The sequence below is a fragment of the Phoca vitulina genome, unplaced genomic scaffold, assembly GCF_004348235.1.
Source record: "Phoca vitulina isolate PV1807 unplaced genomic scaffold, GSC_HSeal_1.0 scaffold12, whole genome shotgun sequence".
In the NCBI taxonomy this organism is placed as follows: domain Eukaryota; kingdom Metazoa; phylum Chordata; class Mammalia; order Carnivora; family Phocidae; genus Phoca; species Phoca vitulina.
Genome location: NW_022589715.1, coordinates 5,722,229 through 5,743,623, shown reverse-complemented (window position 1 = coordinate 5,743,623; position 21,395 = coordinate 5,722,229). Strand labels below are relative to the sequence as shown.

The 21,395-nt window shown below is 41.0% G+C and overlaps 1 protein-coding gene across 1 annotated transcript in view; it reads right to left on the bottom strand.

The window, feature by feature from the left end:
* Positions 1-21,395, bottom strand: part of ARHGEF33 (Rho guanine nucleotide exchange factor 33) — a 45,835-nt gene that overhangs the window by 17,978 nt on the left and 6,462 nt on the right. Inside the window, exons 3-10 of the mRNA XM_032410347.1 lie at positions 18,872-19,036; positions 18,211-18,332; positions 17,131-17,273; positions 14,424-14,483; positions 13,354-13,578; positions 8,318-8,447; positions 2,445-2,577; positions 1,059-1,142 (exon numbers count right to left, since the gene is read on the bottom strand). Of these exons, the coding sequence (XP_032266238.1) occupies positions 1,059-1,142; positions 2,445-2,577; positions 8,318-8,447; positions 13,354-13,578; positions 14,424-14,483; positions 17,131-17,273; positions 18,211-18,332; positions 18,872-19,036 (1,062 nt within the window). The remainder of the gene's footprint in view (positions 1-1,058; positions 1,143-2,444; positions 2,578-8,317; positions 8,448-13,353; positions 13,579-14,423; positions 14,484-17,130; positions 17,274-18,210; positions 18,333-18,871; positions 19,037-21,395) is intronic.

Here is a 21,395-nt window from a genome sequence, read left to right as displayed (position 1 = left end):
GGGGTGACATGCTCAAGGAGACAATTCTTCTGTAGCGGGAAGCATATCATACACTTCTTTAGAATCCACCCAACTTTCCAGACTACCCCCTACTCCCCCCCCCCCCCCCTTTTTAGCACAGTGCTGGACAGAAGTGGGTACTCAATAAATTATATTTGAGTTGAATGAATTCATTAAGATTCTCTTGGAAGTACTCATTACTGTGGCTTACTGGTAGGCACTAAGGGTGGATTGGAGCCTCATGAGGGTGGAGAAAGTGTGTAACTAGGAACTGGTCAGCTGGGCTGGCAGAGGAAACATGTTGGATTTTCTCCATGTCCCTTTCCTTCCCTTCTTTTCCATTCCATTCCATCCTCTCCACTCCCACTCCATTCCTCCCCTCCCTTCCTCTTCCTTTCCTTTCCCTTCCCTTCCCTTTCTTAAATATTTGCTGAGTGCTAACATATGGTAGGCATTATACTTGTAGGGTTGGGAGTAGTGGGTGGGGGTTGAAGTAAGACATTAATAAGAAAGAGACCCTCACCTCCTGTGAAACTTGATTAATTCTTAACTCTAGGCTTCTGATAGGGTTTCTTCCTACTGACCTAAAATAACTAGAATTGTTAGATATTTATATGGGCTTATTGAGCACCTAATATAACATTGCAGTAGCAATACTTAAAGCTACATGATTAGAACCACTTTATGATCTTATAAACTGACAGACACAGGATGAGTTTAATATTCAGATTCAAATTGTCTGAGCCTGGGGGGAAAAAACCCTCATACAGCACACAAGCTGTAGCCTGAGGATCTCTGCTTAGAACACCTGTTTACTTTGTGCAGACTTCCAATGGAATAGAAAAGAGAGTCAGTAAAGTAGGGCAAGGACCAAAGCACAGGCACTCATCCTCAGGTGGGCTCCTTTAACCCCAAGTAGGAGTGTCAGTGGCTCTCCTCGAGCCATTCCCCAGCCTGGAAGACAAGCTGAGTGCATTGTATTCCCCGAGGTGGATGAGCAAGGACCTATAGATACACATGTAACCAAAGGGCAGTGCACACACATAGAGTTACCTTACCTCCTTCAGAACAACAACATGAACCAAGGAGATACATTCAGGCAGGTCCCTTAGGTAGGCAACGTAATAATCCAAGAAATTATTCTTGAAAACAAACACAAAAATGCATGGTAAGTACCTGGAAACAGGAATAACAGCTAATATTTTTATAGAGTCATGTATATCAAAAAGGAGTACTTTGCAGAGATTATCTTAATCATTTATGTAATGTGTTCATTACTATGTTTTTTTGTTTTTTAATTCATTTTTTAAATCTTTTTGGTTTTAAGGTAAATATCCCTATGGACTTGGGAACCAAAACTCAATAGTCCTGTTTCAATGAGAGAAAGTGAAAAACCAACACAGCAGAGAGGGGTCACGTATGTTGAAAAAGTATTTTTAAACTGTTAAATGATTAAAATGCCTATTTTGTTTTTAAGTTACTTTTCATTTGTCATCTCCATCCAATAAGGAACTTCGTCCAACCCATCTTCTAGTGTCTAGACCAGTGATTCTCAGCTTTTTCCACTAATTGTGTATTTCCACCCATTGCTTATTCATCTATGCAATATGCTTTTAGGAAAACAATTCTCAGCTTCCAAAGTTATATTCCCATGGATACAACAATTCTCAGCCCAAGAAAGCATACTGAATACAAATGAGTAAAAATGGTATTAGAGGGATTGCATTACACCCATATAAGTAAATAATCTGTAAACTTTGTTTACTACATCATTGATATACAGAGTTTGACTGCAGGCTGACTCTGGCTTGCAGACCAATTTTAATTAGCCCAAACAATATTTTTAAAATAAATTTTCACATAAAATTCTGGATTGCCAGTGTCTCGTAAAATACCAGAAGATCTGGCAACTCTAGTCCCTTCTTCCTGAATAATAATTGGACAATATTTCCTGTAGACAAGCATATGTGCTCCCCTTAAGTTCACCTCCCAACAGCCAATATTGTATGACATTCCGCTTACTTCCACTCATTTATATCACCGTCTGGCCCTGTAGGCATTTGGGTTTACAACCTCTGGCCTGGGTCATATTTTCTTTGCAGAACATTACAGAGATACAGATATTTATACACAAGTGCACACACACATTTACATGCATATTCAATGAGGCAGTTAAACATAGTACAGTGGGAAGCGATGGGCTGGACGTTAGGAGACTTGGGTCACAGATCCACAACTACCTAGCTAGCCGAGTGATTTCAGCAAAGTCTTTTAATGTCTCTGAACTTTATTTCATTATCTGTAGAGTGAGGAGGTTAGGCTAGATCTCAGCAGTTTTCCTAACTCTGAAACTCACCGATTTGAAGTTCTCCATTCAGAGAAGTAGACAAGAGAGACACAGATGCATGTAATTCTAGTTTATAAAGGATTTTTTAAAAACTTACCTCATCATTTGTTAACTTAAGGAATAAATCTCCAAGAACTCCTTGGCGTGGCCACTTCAGGACCCTTTCCTGCAGAGCATGAAGCAAATCGAGGTGCTGCTGGACAAGGTACCGTAAAGAGCCAGGGAAGAGGCTTGAAACAGAATAGAGATAGGATCACACAAACCAGGTGTACAGAGGAAAGACCCTATAAGAACATATGAAGGAGGTTCCATTTTCCCAGTCATTCAAAATATTCTGAGTCACAGCTCTGCATTCAGGAATTTTTTTTTTTTGAGTTTGATATTGTAGACCTAATAGCAAATATCCTCAAGATGTAAAAAGACCCCTTTAGGGGTGCCTGGGTGGCTCAGTCGGTTAAGCGTCAGACTCTTGATTTTGGCTCAGGTCATGATCTCAGGTTTCTGGGATGGAGCCCCATGTTGGGCTCCGCGCTCAGCAGGGGAGTCTGCTTGAAGATTCTCTCCCTCTGCCCCTCCTCCGACTCATGCACTCTTTCTCTCTCTCTCTTTCACACTCTCTTTCTCTCTCTCAAATAAATAAATCTTTTAAAAAATTAAATAAAATAAAAAGACCCCTTTACCAATGACTCCTACACAAATGTGTATTACACTAACAAAGAGCACATCACTTGAATGGCTTCTTTTTTTTTTTAAGTTTATTTATTTTTCTTAGTAATCTCTACACCCAACGTGGGGCTCAAACTCACAAACCTGAGATCAAGAATCACACACTCTTCCAACTGAGCCAGCCAGAATGGCCTTTTTAAAGCCAAACTGTTACTGTCTCATTTATGTGTTCTAAGGGAACTCTTTTCCAAAATTTTAAAGTTATTCCCACTTGATATGCAAAAGAGACTACTCTAATTAGTGCTGTAGATGACAGCACGAAGGTGGCACTTGATCATTCTTAGTTACTGAGTAAGAGACTCCGATTGAGGTAAAAAGGAAAACTTGTTTAAAGCTGGCACCTAAATGCTCAGGAGATGGGCATATGAAAGTGCTCCTTTCCCTTCATTTTCCAAGAGGACTACTGGGCAAGGACACAGTCTTGCCTGGGGAGGCTGCGGACCAGGCCTGGCCTGCTAACTCCCTGGAGCGTCACAGAGCCCCTTCCTCCTTTCACACCCGTCTCCCTCATTCCTCAGTGTGCCTCGGTTTGTTTGTTTGTTTTTTCCTAGAGGAAATGAAGGGAGGAAGAGAGGTGTCAGAGAAGGATGTGGTGGAGAGGAGAGAGAGAGAGAGAATCACGGGCAGAGGAAGGGGGTGCATGGAGAAGGGTGGGGCAACCAGGGGCCTATAGGAATGAGGATGGAAGCCAGAATGAAGTAGAGTTTTGCTGGGCTACAGCAAGGACTCGAGCTCTAACTTGGTGACTTATGGGAATTGATACTAGGTTCCCTTGGGCTTTCAAGACCACAAGTTTAATGAAGATGGAAGTGTCACTGAGAGCTGAATTACTTGGATATTCATTCCCCCAGGGTCCAACAAGAATGAATCAGTGGACAATTGGGGTGCTTTGCCAACCCTGAACAAGCAGACCTTTGTTGAGTTCAGTAGGAAGAACCCCAGTTTGGTAAGAAGTTTTTTCAACCTCCCCTCCAAAAAAATAAATTAAAAAAAAAAAAAAAAAAAAGCTTCTTCAACCCATCTGCAAGTAAAGCAGACTCCCCTGAGGCTATAGCTCAGAGAAGACGCAGATAACAGAGCGAGTATCCAGCCCCTGTGAGAAGACACAAGGATTCCTTCACTCCGGACTTCTGCCCCTCCCCTTCCTGTGCCACTAGTCTCCGAATTTGTGAAGCCAGCTGGTCCATAAGCACAAGTGGAGGGACTTCCCGATCTAAGCCCTTATGGCTGGCACAGTGGGCTCAGAAGATCTAAGTAATCCCTGTCCAGATCAGAGGGAATTTGGAGGGGTGGCTAGGAGACAGGCTGACTGTGGAGGAGACCATCAAGCTGATGGAGAAAAGCACAACTGATTGAACTGAAAGAGTAAAACACTATGCCCGTGAAAGGTCTAGATGTGAAAGATTTCTCCCCACCCAAGGCTATCATGACTTTGGGTAATATTCCTGGTGTGACACTGAAAGATGTCATGCCATGGTGAGTTCTGACTTTGAGATGGTTGTCCATATAGGTTATGTAATATCTCTTGGATGATCTCTTTTCTTTTTCTCTTTCTTTACCCTTCTCCTGGCCTTGCCTGGTCTCACCTGGCCTGACCTTCTTTCTCTTTCTTTAGAGAAAGCTGCCTTCTGCTACATGGTGACCAGTGTCCTTGCAGAATTGGAGAGCTGGTAACTTGGTTGGAGTCCAGGTACCCCCTGGACTGTCCACTGGGGTAATAGTTTGAGATTTCAGGGTGAGGGTCACAAAAGGTTAATGCTCCCATCAAGTATCATGGAAACATAAAAGTTCCACAAAGAGCAATGGCCTGCCAGTGGGTTCTGTACCAAATATTGAAGAAAATTTTATTTAAAAAAGATATTATTTGAAATCAGAGAGGAATGTGGAGGAGGTAAGCCAGGAGATGGAGAGGAGAGGGAGAAAGAAGCAAGCAGGACAGACACACACGTAACCTGTTTCCCTTTTTGCCTAGAGCCACACCCGACTCCCAGAAGCAACTTTTTCATGAAGATGAAAGTATTAAGTATTCATCTTCCTATCTATTCCTTACTAGGGGTGAAATTATAGCAACTACATGAGTAGTTTATTCTTTTTAAAATCTTCAAAGTTATTTCAACTCCCACAATACAGTACTTAAACAACAAGGGCACTAAACTAAAAGCCATCAAGGAAAACCCAGTTAGAGTTTCAAATTAATAACTTAGCTCTTGCCGGTCTAATTTTAGGCCAGACTATCTCCTGAGCTTCAGCAGCAGGACGCAACCAAATTTCAGGGGTGCCGATGACGAAGCATATGCCACCTGGTGGTGATCCGTAGCACACAGCATTTTTGGTGGATGCGGAGTAGGCTGACTGGCAATCCTGTGGGGCTGACGTTGTCCCTCCCCGCAAGTATCCCGACAGACAGGACTGTTTGATCCTGAGCTTGGAACTCTATCTAGGTGAATCAGACCAGAGAAAGCCAAGAACTGCAACTCCTGTGATCCTCCAACAGATGAACAGCCGCCCACAAGCTCCTCTCAGACCTCAGCGGGCCGTTCGTGCCTCTGCAGTTTCCAGCCCTTTCGTTCAGCCAGGCGCAGGGCTGGCTTGAAACATGCTAAGGAGGCTCTTGAGGGCTTTACTTTTCTCCAGGGAAAAACTAAAGTTTTATTGTAGAGGTTTGAGAAGATGTGGCAACCTCAGTTTTGAGTGTCCAGTTGTAGTTCCGGTGGGTTTTATTTTCACCCCCAGGTTACTTTGCAGCAGGGGTGGAAAGTGCTGGAGGCTTGCAATGTATGATGGGAAAGATGGGACATGTTACTAACTTATTTTCATCTTTGCATGGGGAAAATGCCAGTAGAGAAAAGGAATAATCTCGTTCTGTTGTGTATTTTGTTCAGTGGGCCTATTTAAAACCCACGGAGGCTTCAGAAAAGCTTAGAAAAGGGGCACCTGGGTGGCTCAGTCAGTTAAGCGTTTGCCTTCGGCTCAGGTCATGATCCCAGGGTCCCGGGATCGAGCCCCGCATGGGGCTCCCTGCTCAGCAGGAAACCTGCTTCTCCCTCTCCCTCTGCTGTTCTCCCTGCTTGTGTGCTCTCTCTCTCTCTGTGTCATATAAATAAATAAAATCCTTAAAAAAGAAAAGTTTGGGAAAAAAGAAGAAATGTAGTGAGTGAAGGAGGATAATGGAAATCTAAGCCTAGGGTGGAAAAATGGCAACACTGCAAAGCTCAGAACTCAAGTCTTTATATTAGTCCTAAGAGTACTGACTTAAAGCTTTTCTCATCTCCATCCATGAAAAGAAAAAAGAAGGTTAGCTTAGTAAATAACTAACATGAATAGCATTATCGCGGATATGAGAAATAACTGGTTTCTAACTTTCATGGGGGATTGTGTGATAGTTTTAAATTTTTTTAAATCTTGGGATTTGGGGATGATCGGTCCTTCCTCAGTCATGAGTCATGGGAGAACATCCTGGACAAGCAGGAAGTGACGGCAAGTAGAAGAGAGCTTCAGTAAGCCGAGGACATTTCCAGCATCCCTGCCTGACACATCAGTTGAGATCTGAAGTAAGAACGTAAGGGCTGTTAAGAGGGAAGCCTACGCTGTAAAATAGGAACAGACAGAAGGTCTGCTTCTGGCTGAGAAACCCGACATATTGCTGTTAGTCAGATGATGTCTTTGAAACGACAAGGTCCTCAGAGAAGTGGTGTGATGTGGAAAGGTCACAAGGACAGGGGCAGACAAGCCTGGATCCGGATCCTGGCACTAACTGACTGTGTGGTTTTAAAGCCCTCTGGGCCTTAGTTTCTTCAGCTATACGGTAAGCTTCATAGGGTTCTTGTGAAGATTTCATGAATTTACCAATGAAGTGCCTGGTTACCGTGTTCCAGAGTAAACAGTTCTCTCTCTCTCTCTCCTTGCCCCATCCCCAAATTTTCAGAGACGACGAGGAGATGCTGCTGGCTTAGAATCTCGCATGTGGAAGCAATACTACACCAAAAGGTAGACTTGCCTTTAGATTTGATTAATGCAAATGGAGCAGGTCTCTGGCAAGATAGCTGGAGGCCGGAGAGGCATCTCAGAGGCTGAAGGGGCAATGGGGGAGGGTGGGACGAGTCGGATTCCAGATGGGGAAGGAATGACCAGCGAGAATCTGGGTGGCCCCTGAGAGAGGCCTCTAGGGGTGAGAGCTTTAGCCCTGTCACTTCACCCTTTCTGTTCCTTGTTGTTTTCTATACTTTGCTTACCTCAACTTTGCAGTAAAATGATTCTTGAAAATAGTCAAGCCACTTCCGAGTCTGTCAGGGAATATTCCCTCACCTCAGCCATGAGATAGGGGGAGCACCGTGTTCTGGTGACTAGGTATTTTGCCAGCAGCCACAAAGCCAAGTAAAATGGGGCAGGGCGGGGGGGGGGGGGGGAGGTAGAGAGCAGGAAAATACAATCAGGGGCTTCCTGAGATAGATTCATGATAGATTTATGGACCACCAGTGTCTATTACCTGATAGACTATTTAAACTATCAATGCTACATTTATCTGTAATAGTCATAATCCAGACTTTCCATTCTTCTCGATTGGCCTTTTCCTCAACTAATCTGGATTATTACGTCTTCATGAGGTTAGTCCTTTCCACTAAATCAGAGTTTCCTCCTTCCTGCTTTTCTTAATGGAGAAGAAGCAGAGAAGATATAAAGATGATGAACAGAAGCAATCCAGGAGTGTTGTAATCTTGGAGCTAGCATGCTGTTATAATATACTGCAGACCCTGTGGAAGCACCAACACACACACACACACACCACTTGCACACTGTCTAGTACTATGGGATCACCAGGACAAATAAGAAAGGTCCAAGTCCAGAGTTAATCAGCCCCATACCATTTATCTAATGGCCGCTTAATGCTTCAGACCTCCATTGCATCCATTCCCTCCTATGTCCATGAGACCTGTGATCCCAGGAGGACGTGCAGATGGCAACAGAGAGCAATGTCTCCCTCACCGTAGCATTAACTCCCCCTTTATGTTCTTTACAGACATGCCAGGGACACTGAAGTTCTCAGGGACTATCTTCATTTTGTTATCTGTGGTAAGTCTAAATCTGAGACTTGCCAGGCGTTACCCGCTGTCACGGCCTACACTCTCTCCAAAGACTATTTCTGGAACTCGTCAGAGGTCGCAGAATTCCCCAACTGGAAACAATAAACGACTTACCTTAAATTTTAATCAATCTGAAAAGCAAAGGCAATGAACACATGGATACCTTCTCTCTTTGGAATTCCTCTTTCCATCTGACCCTTGGAATGTTGCCTTGATCTTCAGGATCAGAGAGATGTTAATGACATATTTTCTCTCTGACTCAAGCAGTTCTAGAGCCACGGTCTGTCTTTTAGCTTTAAAAAACAAATCAAAGAGGGAATTTTCGTCAACCATTCCTTCCCAAAACTCGATTAAATGATAGAAAGCAATAAAAAGACATTGAAAGCAATAAAAAGGGACATTGGCAAGTTTTCGGAGGATGGAAAACAGAATGGAAGCATGGTAATTAATTCAGCAGAGTAAGGACACAAAACCTTGGTGTTCTCATCCGCACATGGAAAATCTGCTGAGAAGCAGAAAGGCTCAAGGAGTGGAGGCACCGGGCACCACAGAAAGTACAAATAAGGAGCAATGCTGAAAACAGGAGCCTTAGTCTATATATAGTGCTTTTGAACTTCCAGGCTCCTCCCCCCATGCCAGATGGCTTCCTCATTCCCCACCCCCACCCATGGGAAAATGGGAAAAATTAAACTAGAGGGGCCCATATCTCTGGGGTCTGGACTAAAGACAGAGGGAAGGATTGAGATTCCAACATGAAAACAAGGGGACTCAGAGAAGGCTTGCATACTGAATGGGGAGACTCCCCTCAGCCCCTCCCCCTGCAGGTCTTTCCACAGTGCCAGTAGCCAGACTTATACTCTCCAGGCAGGAGACTGGAGGATCTTCCACTGAAGAAACTGAGCTACCCAAGGGAAAAAGACCTACAGACACTGACATAAAGAGGTCAGCTACTAAAAAGTTAATTTGCCACCTGATTAGCCTATAGTGAAGTCCATTTACTGATAAGCTTGGCCAACATAGAATCATGGTTTCTTTTTATTTAGGGCCTCTCTCTTATATATATATATATATATATATATCAGCTAAGGATCCTCAGACATTTGAATCAACCTGACATCATAAAATAAAGAGAAGAAAAAGGTATATACACATTTTGAAAAAATAGAGACAATGCAGGGGATGTAATGTACAACATGGTTAATAATATTATTTTGCATAATTGACATTTGCTGAAAGAGTAGACATAAAAGTTCTCAAAGAAAAAAAATTGTAGCTATGTATGGTGATGAAGTTAACTAGACTTATTGTGGTGATCATTTCACAATATATACAAATATCAAATCATTATGTTGTACATCTGAAACTAATATAACATTATGTGTCAATTTTACATTAATAAAAAAAAGACAATGCAGAAACAAAACTTTTTTAAAAATCCTATAATTAAGGGGCTCCTGGGTGGCTCAATTGGCGAAGCACTGACTTTTTTTTTTTAATACTTTATGTATTTATTTGACACAGAGAGAGAGAGCACAAGCAGGGAGAGTGGCAGGCAGAAGGAGAGGGAGAAGCAGGCTCCCCATTGAGCAGGGAGCCCAATGTGGGCCTCCATCCCAGGGATCATGACCTGAGCTGAAGGCAGACGCTTAACCGACTGAGCCACCCAGGCACCCCGGTGAAGCACTGATTCTGGATTTCAGGTCAGGTCGTGATCTGGTCCTAGGATAGAGCCCTGCATTGGTCTCCCTGCTCAGTGGGGAGTCTGCTTAAGGACTCTTTCTCTCGGGGCACCTGGGTGGCTCAGTCGTTAAGCGTCTGCCTTCGGCTCAGGTCATGATCTCAGGGTCCTGGGATCGAGCCCCGCATCGGGCTCTCTGCTCAGCGGGAAGCCCGCTTCTCCCTCTTCCGTTCCCCCTGCTTGTGTTCCCACTCTTGCTGTGTCTCTCTCTGTCAAATAAAGAAATAAAATGTTTTAAAAAAAAAGGACTCTTTCTCTCTCCAGGTCTTTCCACAGGCTGTCCAGTTGCTCACACATTCTCTCTATATATAAAAAATAAATAAGTAAATCTTTTTTAAAAATCCTATGATTAATATCCTCAAAGATATATGAGAAAAACATTCCGCCCATTTAATAGTTACAGGATGCTATTTTTTTTTTTTAAAGAAAAGAGAACATTTCAAAAAGAAAAAAAAGAAGAAGAAAAAGAAGGAGGAGGAGGAGGAATTTTTGGAATTTTTTCAAAGATAAAAGGGTGGCAGATAAAGTCAAGGAGATCTCCTGCCTTCTTCCCCACTCCCCCCACAAAATAAGAAAGAGACATTTTGAAGAAAAAGAGACTAGGAAATGATGGTAGTGGAGATCAATCCAGGAGACCCAATATCAAATTAGTAGAAATTTCAGAGAAAAGAAAGAAAATGGATGAGAGGATATTATCAAATTAATAATAGAAAAAAAAATACCAGGAGACACATTTCTAGAGGAAAGGGCCCACTGTGCTCAGCATAATTAATGAAGAAGACTCTCACAACACTGTGACACATTAGCACACCAAAGGTAAAGAGAAGATCCTAAAAGTTACCAGATAGAACAATCAGGTAACATACAAAGGACTGGGGATCAGAATGGTATTGGACTTTCCAAAAGTAACATTAGAAACTAGAGGACAATGAAACAATTGCTTCAAAATGATGAGGGAAAATTATTTTATATTCACCTAAATTATCACCAAAGCACGTGGAAGCTACTGGACGATGGGTTCCATCAAACAAGGAGTAAACCAAGAAACCAACAGGCACACAAGATAAAAACAAACAAAAGGGAATCTAATGTAGGGGAACTATGAAAGGAATTCCTAAGAAGAGTGGGAAGTCCCAGGATAGCAGCGGTGCAATGGGCCAGAATGGAGTAGGATGACAGAGGACTCTAGGGCAAAGGCTTTGGCAGGTGGAGAGGGGAGAAGAAGAAGCATGTAAATGAGAGATTTTCCATTACATTGCTAAGAAAAATTGAAGAAGACCTATATAAAGGGAGACATAAACCATGTTCTTTGATTGGAACACTAAATACTGCCAAGTTGTAAATTCTATGCTAATTGGAATAAAAAGAATAAAAAGAATACAGAGTCTAGAATTAGAACCACCCATATGTGAATCACCTGACGTTCTTTGCACAATTCAATATGGAAAGAAAGATATTTTCGATAAATGGTGCTGAAGCAACTGGACAGCCGTATGGGAAAAAAATGAACCTAGACTCCTTCCTCACACCATACATCAAAATCTATTCAAGGTAAGTAATAGATTGGAGCTCCTGGCTGACTCAGTCTGTAGAGCATGCAACTCTAGATCTTGGGGTCATGAGTTGGAGCCCCACATTGGGCATAGAGTTTACTTAAAAAAATCTTTAAAAAAAGATAAGTAATAGATCTAAATGTGAAAGCTAAAGCTATAAAGATTTTAGAAGAAAACATACTAGAGTATCTCCACAACTTTGGGATAGGCAAAGATCTCTTGGAAGGACTCATAAGTCACAATCTATATAAAAAGTTTAAAATTGATTAACTTCACCAAAATTAAGAACATCTATTCATCAAAAGACTATTAAGAATATGAAAAGGCAAGCCACATACTGGAATAAAATATTCTCCACACATATATCTAATAACTCATATCCAAAATATATTAAATTCTACTAATTGATAATAAGAAGATAATGCACTTTAAAAGTTGGACAAAGGACTTAAACAGGCACTTCATAAAAGAAGATGTACAAATAACTAATAAGCACATGAAAAGATGCTCAACATCATTAGTCATCAGGCAAGTGCAAATTAAAACTACAATACCAGTACACCCCCCCCCCGCCATGAGAATGGCTAAAATTAAAAAGACTAACCATACTAAATATTGGGAAGGATGTGAAGCAACCAGAACTCACGGACATTACTGGATGGAATATAAAACATCCCAATCACTTTGGAAAACTGTTTGATGTTTTCTTTCAAAGTTTAGCATAATCCTCTCCCCTAAACTAGAGATATTACTCCTACGTGTACATCCAAGAGTAATGAGGGCAGACATCCAAAAAAGACTCATTCAAGAATATTCATATCAGTTTTGCTTGTAATAGCCCTAAACTGGTAACAAGCCAAATGTCCATCAACAGGAGAACAGATAAGCAAATTGTGGTAAATTTATTCAATGACTGAAAAAAGGAATGAACTACTGAATGAATTACACACAGCACATTATATTGAGAGAAAGAAGCCTGACTCAAAAGAGTACACATTGTATTATTCCGTCTGTATGAAGTTCGGGAACAGAGGAAACTAATTTACAGTGACAGAAGTCAGAATAGTGGTTCTTCAGGTGGTAAGGTGCATGAGAGGACTCTCTGGGGTAACAGAAATATCGTATATCTTGATGCAGGTAATGATCACAAGGGACTATACATACATAAAAAGTCAATGAGCTTAAACTTAAGCTTTGTTAACTTTGCTGTACGTAAATTATCCCCCAGTAAAGTACTGATTAAAAAAAACAAAACAAAACAGCAGCATAAACTTGTTTTAAAACATGGAAGCAAGTACCACAAGAAACTGTGCCAACAATTTAAAGTGGTTGCTCTTTTCTTCATAATAAACCTTTTAGTACTATTTAATTTTTCATGTGTTTGATAGTAAAAATTAATTTTTAAAAACTGCCTTCCACAAAGTGGTTGGAGGGAAATGCTGTTATGCGACATATAGTAAGTGTGGAATAGCAATTTGTGACACAAGGAGAGGAAGGAAGGGAAAAAGGAGGGAAGGAGGAAGGAGGGAGGGAGGATGGACCCTGTTGCAGTGTTTGATATCTTGGTGGCAGACTACTGATCCAAGACGCACATTTTTTTGAAGATTTCGCATCACTAACTACATAGTTCACAAAATGCTGCCCTCTTCCCCACCAACTTTATCCCTTTTTTCCCCCAAAGCACTGCATTACTAAATGTCATGGATACCCAGAATTGAGGTGCTGGTCCCAAGCTGGCCATGTGACCTCAGGTGAGTCCCCTCATCTCTATAGGCTTTAGCCTTCATCAGAAAAGGAAACCAGAGAGCAGGTGGTCTCATATGTCCCCTGAACCTATATTGCAAGGATTCTAGCCTGTAGGTTTCCTGTTCTTCAAAATTTCAGCCTGTATTTTCCCTTGGGACTTACCAGCTAAAGAGGTTTCACATAAAACATTTTCCAGGGAGCTGTGTCTGCCCTGGCCAGCGTCCTTGAGTTTATCTGGGTGGTCTTTCGTGACATACTCCTCGCCCCATTCTTTACCATCCTTAGGCTGCCTCCACACACCAGATGAGAGATGGCTCTTGGGCTGGATATCAGCCGAGAGGCAAGACTTAAGGTTTTCTTCTGCTTCTGGAGTTGTTGGGTTCATTCCTGAAAAATAACACCTGCCGTCAAGATTTGACTTTTTCAAAAAAAATTATATTTGTTATTAACTCTGAAATATTATGCCCCTGTTTGGGTACAAACTGTCCCTCGAGGATTAAATAAATCAACTGAAGATTAAAAGTTTCTACACTTGCAAAGGATCACCTCTGTTTCTGGCCTATACATCCTCTACTCTTTGTATGTAGTCGCTACTAAATAAGGTGTTTTAAAAAAATAAATTTATAAAATAATATAATTAATTTGTAGTAAGTATGCATTGACTCCCTGTATCTCCTTCCTTTTAGGCAAGCACACCAGGGGAAAAAATACAGAGGAAGAAAGATGCCAAAACAATGTTTTCTTTTGGAATTTGTTTTCCTTGGCCGCAATAATGGTAAGTTGCAAAAAGGAGGAAGGAATGGAGGGAAGGGAAGATGAAATAATTTAAAAAATACTGGTGGGTTGTCTATTAAGTAAACAACTTTTAAATTAAATAAACTATAAACTGTGTCCATAGAAAACTTATGCTACGTATACCTGTGAGTTTCTCAGCAAATATTATTTCAGTAATTGACATGAGCCAGAAAGAACCAATTGATGTGAGCCAGAAAGAACCAAGAATACTGGCTTTGTCTTAAACATCTCCACCCCTTCCCTTCTCTCTCCTTGGTTTAACTGAGTCACTGACTTACTCTATTACACATCTTGGGGTCTTAGTAACCACAGTGCTTTACCTTGCCTGAGTTCTTTCAAGCCTGGTTTGGGACTGAGGGCCTAGAAGCAGGGAAGGTGGAAGCAGGGAAAATGTAGAGTTGCTAGAAGAGAAGAGAACTAAACACAGAGCTACTTACCAGGACCCATCATTCCCTTCACATTACTGTCTGCTACATGCATGGATCTGGATTCTTGGGCTAGAGAAAGGAAAGCTTTCAGTCAGTATTCACTCCACTAACAGGGGCTGACACCTTCTATGAGCCAGACACTGGGGACAGACTCACTGTTGACAGCTTACTGAGGGAGACAGAAGAGCCAAAAATAAAATAAAATTTCAATATAGTGGCAAGCGCTATTTTCCCATTTGTAAGAATATATAATAAGTGGTGCTTACCTCCTAGACTACCACAAGAATTAAATCAGTTAATATGTGTAAACTATACACAATAAGAGCTAAATTATTGTCTAACTATGATGGTGAGGGTGAGAGGAGCCAGAATGATGCTGTTCAAATGTAAGTCAGACCCTGTCACTCCTCCGCTCAGCCCTCCAATGGCTTCCCAGGTCAGCGTAAAAGCCAAAGGCTTTATAATGACCATAAAGCCGTAAAATATCTGCCCCCTCCCGCCCCTCCTGTTTCCTTCTTTTCTGAAAACTTCGTCTCCTGTTGTCCCTCTTGTTCCCTCTGCTTTAGCCCCCCTGCTCCCGCTCCAACTTGAATGAACATTCAATGATGTTCCCGCTAGGACCTTGGCATGGGCTGTTCCTTTCTTCCCTTCCGAATGCATAAGCTCACATCCTCACTTCCTTCAGGTTTTACCTGGCACCCTCTCTAAAATTACACCTGTGTTTCCTTATTTTTCTCCCTATCACTAACGTACTACATATTTTATCTATCTTGTTCGTTGTCTGCTTCCATGAGGGCAGGAATGTTTGTTGTTTTGTTCATTACTGTCTCCCACCATCTAAGTCAGCGTCTGGGGTGATGGATAGATAGCAGGAAAGATGAACGCGTAGTGGGACAGTCAACACCTTAACTGCAATCTCCCGAAAGACCTTGAGCCAGAGGCACCCACAGATTCCTGATTCAGAGAAACTATAACATAATGAATGTTTATTATTGTAAGCTACTGAATTTGGGAGTAATAAGCAACAATTGCACCATTTTATAATTAACAGTGGGTAAGCCAACCCTTTCTAAAGTCTGGCCCTTAGATCCTGCGTTTTAACATAACCTACCATCAATCATATCCAAAATGTCTTATTATGGCACATTGTTCCCAAATTCTGCAGTAACTCGGTTGAACAAACTGTATTATATAAGCCACGTCTATTATAACAGGGAAGGAGGGAGGAGTTGCCACCACACAGCTCATTGAACTCCGTCTGAGCACTTTGCAAATATAATTTTTAATCTTTTATCTTGTGAAAATGTTCAACTTCCCCAGACCTGGCACTGATCTGACCTCTACTTTCCAAGGCCATCCTGTATTCTTTCCTAGTAAGACCATCCTTTTATGTTCTGTTCATCATGACATGGAGCAAAGAAAATAGAACCACCTGTGATGAACCCACTCAGTCCCCAGATGGATCAGTGAGTTCTCCCAGGCTGCATCTATCAGTCTCTCAAGTAACTACTCAAGGGGGTAAAAAAAAACTACAAAGAAAAAAAGCAGATCCATACTTTGAAGTTATACCGATTAAAAGCCATCTGATTTAGATTTTTAAATTTAGTGATTCAAAACACATTTATCGTTTAGGAATATATGGTGCCTTAAGGCAGAAGGGTAGAAAACCACCAGCTCTGCCCCAGAGGAGCTTACAATTGGTTGAGAAGTCCTTGAGCCTCTTTTGGAGACTTTCTATATGTGACCCAAAAAAATTAAAAAAAAAAAAAAAAAGAGGACAATTACTCTAACTAACATTAATGTCACTCTCCAGCATAGGTGCTTTGCTAGACATTGCTGAGCATGCACAGATGTAGCAAACGTGTAACCAGACACGGTTACAGACGATGTAACTGGATGGAAAGCCAGTTTCATCAGCACTGCCCAGGGACAGTTTTCTAGCATCTGCTGTCTCATCCCTCAGATCAGGGGTGTGGCTAGTAACCCGAGCCCACAGACAGCACCAGCTCTGGTTACCCAGAGAAAGAGGGGCACCACTGACGTCACTGCCTGCCAGTTAAGGCAGATATGATTTTCTCTGATCAGTGAAACCTCACTGAAAAAAGCGCAGAACACACAATTTTCTGGTAAGAATACGCCTATCTTTAAAATGTCTATGCAGAGAGACAAGGCGTGAGCAGTAATGTGGAAGAGAAAACGAGTTATTAGAATGAATAATTTTTTTTTTTAACATTTTTCTCCTAGGGTTAGTATTTGAAATTTAGAAAACCCAGATAAGTATTTTCCCCCCCAAAAAAATCTTTTAAAATTGGGCAGATTCTCCTGATCTCTTAGGATCCCCTGGATTCTTTTTTTTTTTTTTAAGATTTTATTTATTTATTTGACACAGAGAGAGAGTACAAGCAGAGGGAACTGCAGGTAGAGGGAGAGGGAGAAGCAGGCTCCCTGCTGAGCAGAGAGCCCGATGTGGGGCCCCATCCCAGGACCCTGGGATCATGACCTGAGCTGAAGGCAGATACTTAACTGACTGAGCCACCCAGGCACCCCAGGATCCTCTCTCTGGATTCTTATAAATTCCAATTATAGGAGGAAAAATTCTGAGCAATACATCATTTTCCTATAAGGATGGAAGACATAAACCCATTCTCACTATTACTTAAGCTCTAGGAATCAAGGGGAAAGGCTTGGTTAATTCAATATGGTTTGCAAACTGTACCTTTTTCATAGGCCTGAGAAGGCAAGAGGTTTGTAAAGTCTTCACTTGGAAGAACAGGCTCAGGGATATTGATTGAACGGAAAGGACTTCCTTGTGCTTGAGCAGGCCCAGCCTGTGAGCCATGTTCTTCTTTTTGAGTTTTCCTGGGGAAGGAAAACAAAGGGTCTTAATGCCTGATGGGTTAAGAAGAGAATCAGTTCAGAATGATTCCAGAAAAATTCTGAAACATTAGGTTGAACCAAAAAAGTGCTGTTTTTGTAAATTAAAAATAGTTAGATACTAGCAATTCTTAGGGCTCAACTTAATTCATTGCCAAAACTGGAGAAAAAATTTCAAATACGTACAAATCACATCCTAATGGTAATACCTATATTTTTGTTTTTCTGTTCCTGGCTTCCTTGTCATCAGGATCTGTACAGAGTTTGCAATGATGACAATTTGCTTGGGGTGATTTACATTCACTTAACAAAGCAACACAAAGGTACCGGGAAGCAGCAGGTCTTCAACTACAAACAACAAGCCATTCTTTGGAGTCACACAAATATTATTGCCATATTTCTATTTTAAATTTGATAATTTAAAAACCTATAACAATAATGATTATATATGTTTAATGGTGAAACTTAATTGGCTCAACCTGGTTGAGATATTAACATAAATGTATTTTCAATGGTGGAAGTAAACTAGTAGTAGCATTAGAGAAATTTTAGAAAACTAATTAAAAAAGAAAATCATGAGTGACCCCACTATCTTAACACAACAATCACCATTTTAAAATATATCTTTCTAGTTTTTATTTTACATGTTTTTACAGTTGAAATAAAATTCTACATGTCATCTTATATCATTTTCATTTCACTTCCTATTGTACTGAGTGCATTTTCCGTGTAATTATTACCATCCATTTTTAAACGTAACCGATTTTTATGATCCTATAACTTCCATCACATGCTGACCCACAGATTCCAGCAGTATGTAGCCAGCTATCTATCTGCCGATGGGGGGAAGGTGTTCTCGGTGTAAGTATCCAAGCCTCTGCTTATGGGTTTGCCGTTGGCTAATTTTGTGTAAGACACTCACTTGGCTTTAACCTTTCGAGATTCCCTTCGCTTTTCCTGCTGAAGCTGTTCAATTTTCTGTTGCATTTCTTCTTGCTTGGAAGTGATGGCCTGAATCATTGCCATGGCATTGCTCAGCTCTTCCTGAAAAATAGGAATTGATACATAATGAATCTGGTAAAAGGGGTGAAAGGATATAAGATGATATCTAGTACACAGTAAGCTTTTAATATACATTTGTTGAATGAATGACTGAGAAATGAACATCTTATTTCTATTGCAGTCTGTAATTTTAACACAGAGATCCAAGAAAGAAAAACATGAAATAGATTTTTTTTTTCGTGATAATTAGCAAATGGGCCAGAGGGAAAATTCTTTTATTTGACTGCTACATGAAAAGGTGTTTTCTACTTCTGTGGCTAAGATCAAGAACCTCTCTGTTTAGCAGGGGAGTAGAAAAGGAGCCTAGGGGGCACCTGGGTGGCTCAGTTGGTTAAGCGACTGCCTTCGGCTCAGGTCATGATCCTGGAGTCCCAGCATCGAGTCCCTCATTGGGCTCCCTGCTTAACAGGGAGTCTGCTTCTCCTTCTGACCCTCCCCCCTCTCATTCTCTCTCTCTATCTCATTCTCTCTCTCAAATAAATAAATAAAATCTTAGAAAGAAAGAAAGAAAAGGAGCCTACCTTGAAATAGTTTAACGAATTCTTCATCTCGGTAACTTTTTCTTCCATGGAACATCGGCAGCTCTTAACCTTCTCTTCCAAAGCATATTCTCCATGTTGAATTCTTGACAGTTCTTGCATTGCTTCCGTGAAACCAGTTTTGAGTTCAGAGGCCAAGGCCTGCAACTAAAGATAATCACCAAGAATGAATTCAATTTGCTATAAACTACTATAAATACTGCCACTGGCCCCTTGAATTTTCATTTTGTTTGAGAAACCAAGCTCCTGAAAATCTACAGACCTCATATACTGGTAGACTAAAGTTTAGACAACATAAGGCAACCTTGGTCCCATTCTTTTAGGGAAAAGAGGGTCTTTTTTATATAGCACATGCCGAAGCTGGATAGTGACAAGCAAGCAAACAATTAGGTTGACAGGTCTTCCTGTGAGCTATGTTTATTCTAACACCTTCGCTTAAAATGAGATTCACTTGAAAACCAACATATGCTTGTGAAAGACAATCTTGATCCAGTAACTCTTTGAATCCCATGAAAGAAAGGATGGGTCATATTATCCCTGGTGTTATAGAAGATGAAGAAATTCAGTTATTTTTCCCTTAAAAATTAAATGATAAAAAGAGTAATAACTAAGCATATCTGAGAATTTCTTTGAAAGGGAACAGGATTCATATATATATATATGGATGTTGGATGATGTCATGGAAAAGGAGAAAATGGCATTTGCATTTGAGTGGCAGGAAATAACTACAATGTTAGGAGCTCAGCACACTGTTGATAGTGATGTTGAATTATCTTCAAGAGTCAAGCCTGGTAGTGTAGGAGTGCACACATTGGACTTCTGTTGTCAACTTCCACACCATGAAAAAAGTATCAATTTTGGAGTCCGACAGGGTACGAACCCTAGCTCTCTCCTATGAGAAGTCAGACCTCAGGCAAGCTGGTTAACCTCTTTGTAGCAGTCTCCTCCTACGTAAAATAACTACTGTGACACCTATGTCACAGGGCTGTCTGGAGAATTAAGTGAATACAGATAGGCAAGTTTCCTGCCACAGTGCATGCTTGGTTCATAGAAGGTGTTCAAGAAATTTTAATTCTTCTCCCCCTTTCAGTGGCACATCAAAAAGTTGAGCACAAACAGAAATGTGGAGAAAATAGAGCGCTTCTAAAGTTCAGGGTTTTTTTTTTATTGAACAAATAATAATACAATAATAGTACAATCAGATAATAACACTTTCTTGAAATTCATGATCGTACCCTCTGCTAAAGAGAGGAACTCTTAGCCCCAGTTCTCTCTTTAAAGCAGAACTTTTGACAAAATTAACAAAATTCCTTCAAATGTGTACTTCTAAACATTTTCAGAATCTGGTCATCCAAAATGACTCCAACTCACAACGACACCCCCCACTATAAAATGACTTGGTCTCCTACACCACATTTTTAAAATATGGGGTTTTGTGGTTCACTGTGCCTCAAAGGTTTCTTTCAAGGGCCGGGAATAGGGAGAAATAAGAGGAACCAAAGAGATCATTCTGAGGAAAAAAGCAGGACCTGCCAAGTGTTCAGGGCTAGAAGCCTGAGAAACACCATGAGCAGTCTGTATTTCGCTCCAATCATTTTTAATGTTAATTAATCTTTGTGATGGATTTTAGCACATGTCCTAACCTAGTCATCGTAATGGCTTAAATCACCAGGTCAATTACTTTTGATCTGGTAGTTGTCATTACATAAATTCATCTTCAGTGAACAAAATAAACAAAATCGACAACAATATAATATCAAAGCAAAATCTGTGCAAGTTTTAAAATTGAAGGAAGGAAACCTGACGTTCATTCAGGTACTCTGAAAACCTGTAAACTCAGGTTTCCTGTTTGAAAAAAAAAGGGAACCATTATCCAACAGAAATAGGTTTCATTATCAATGCTCACTGGATGTGTGGAGTTTTTCCCAGGAACCAAAAGACAGCAGTAGGAGCCTAGGGGAAAGGACTTTTCCTCACCTGTAGAACCCCAGCTCTCAAAAAAAAAAAAAAAAAAAAAAAATTGAGTTTTCCCTAATAGCCAGGTTATATAGGGACTTTGGGAATTTTGAAACCATTTTAAGCTATGAGCCCATTTCCTGGTACCTACCATCGAAGTAACACTACTGCCTGATAAACAGCTTTACATCCACTAATCAGCCAGGGAGAGGATGCCATATGTGAGCATAATCGCTTCGAACATGTTGCTTTGAAGATAGCATGGGGTTCAGTATCTTTAGCTGCTACTGACTGGTTTTCTAGTACCAACTGGCCATTCCTTGTGAATAAAAAATATCCTGAGGACATGGACTTAACATCTTTTCTCTGCTCTCTCTTCAACTCTCTCATTTGACAGCCCACAGCCCACCCCAAGGATTAGAAATGGGTGTCTACCTTGTTCTCCAGCGAGTTGAACACGTTCCTCATCTCGTTGATTTTTTCATGAAGCTGCTCTAGAGAGGTTATGATCCCTCCATCCTGCCGCTGAAGGCGGGCTCCCACCGGAGGC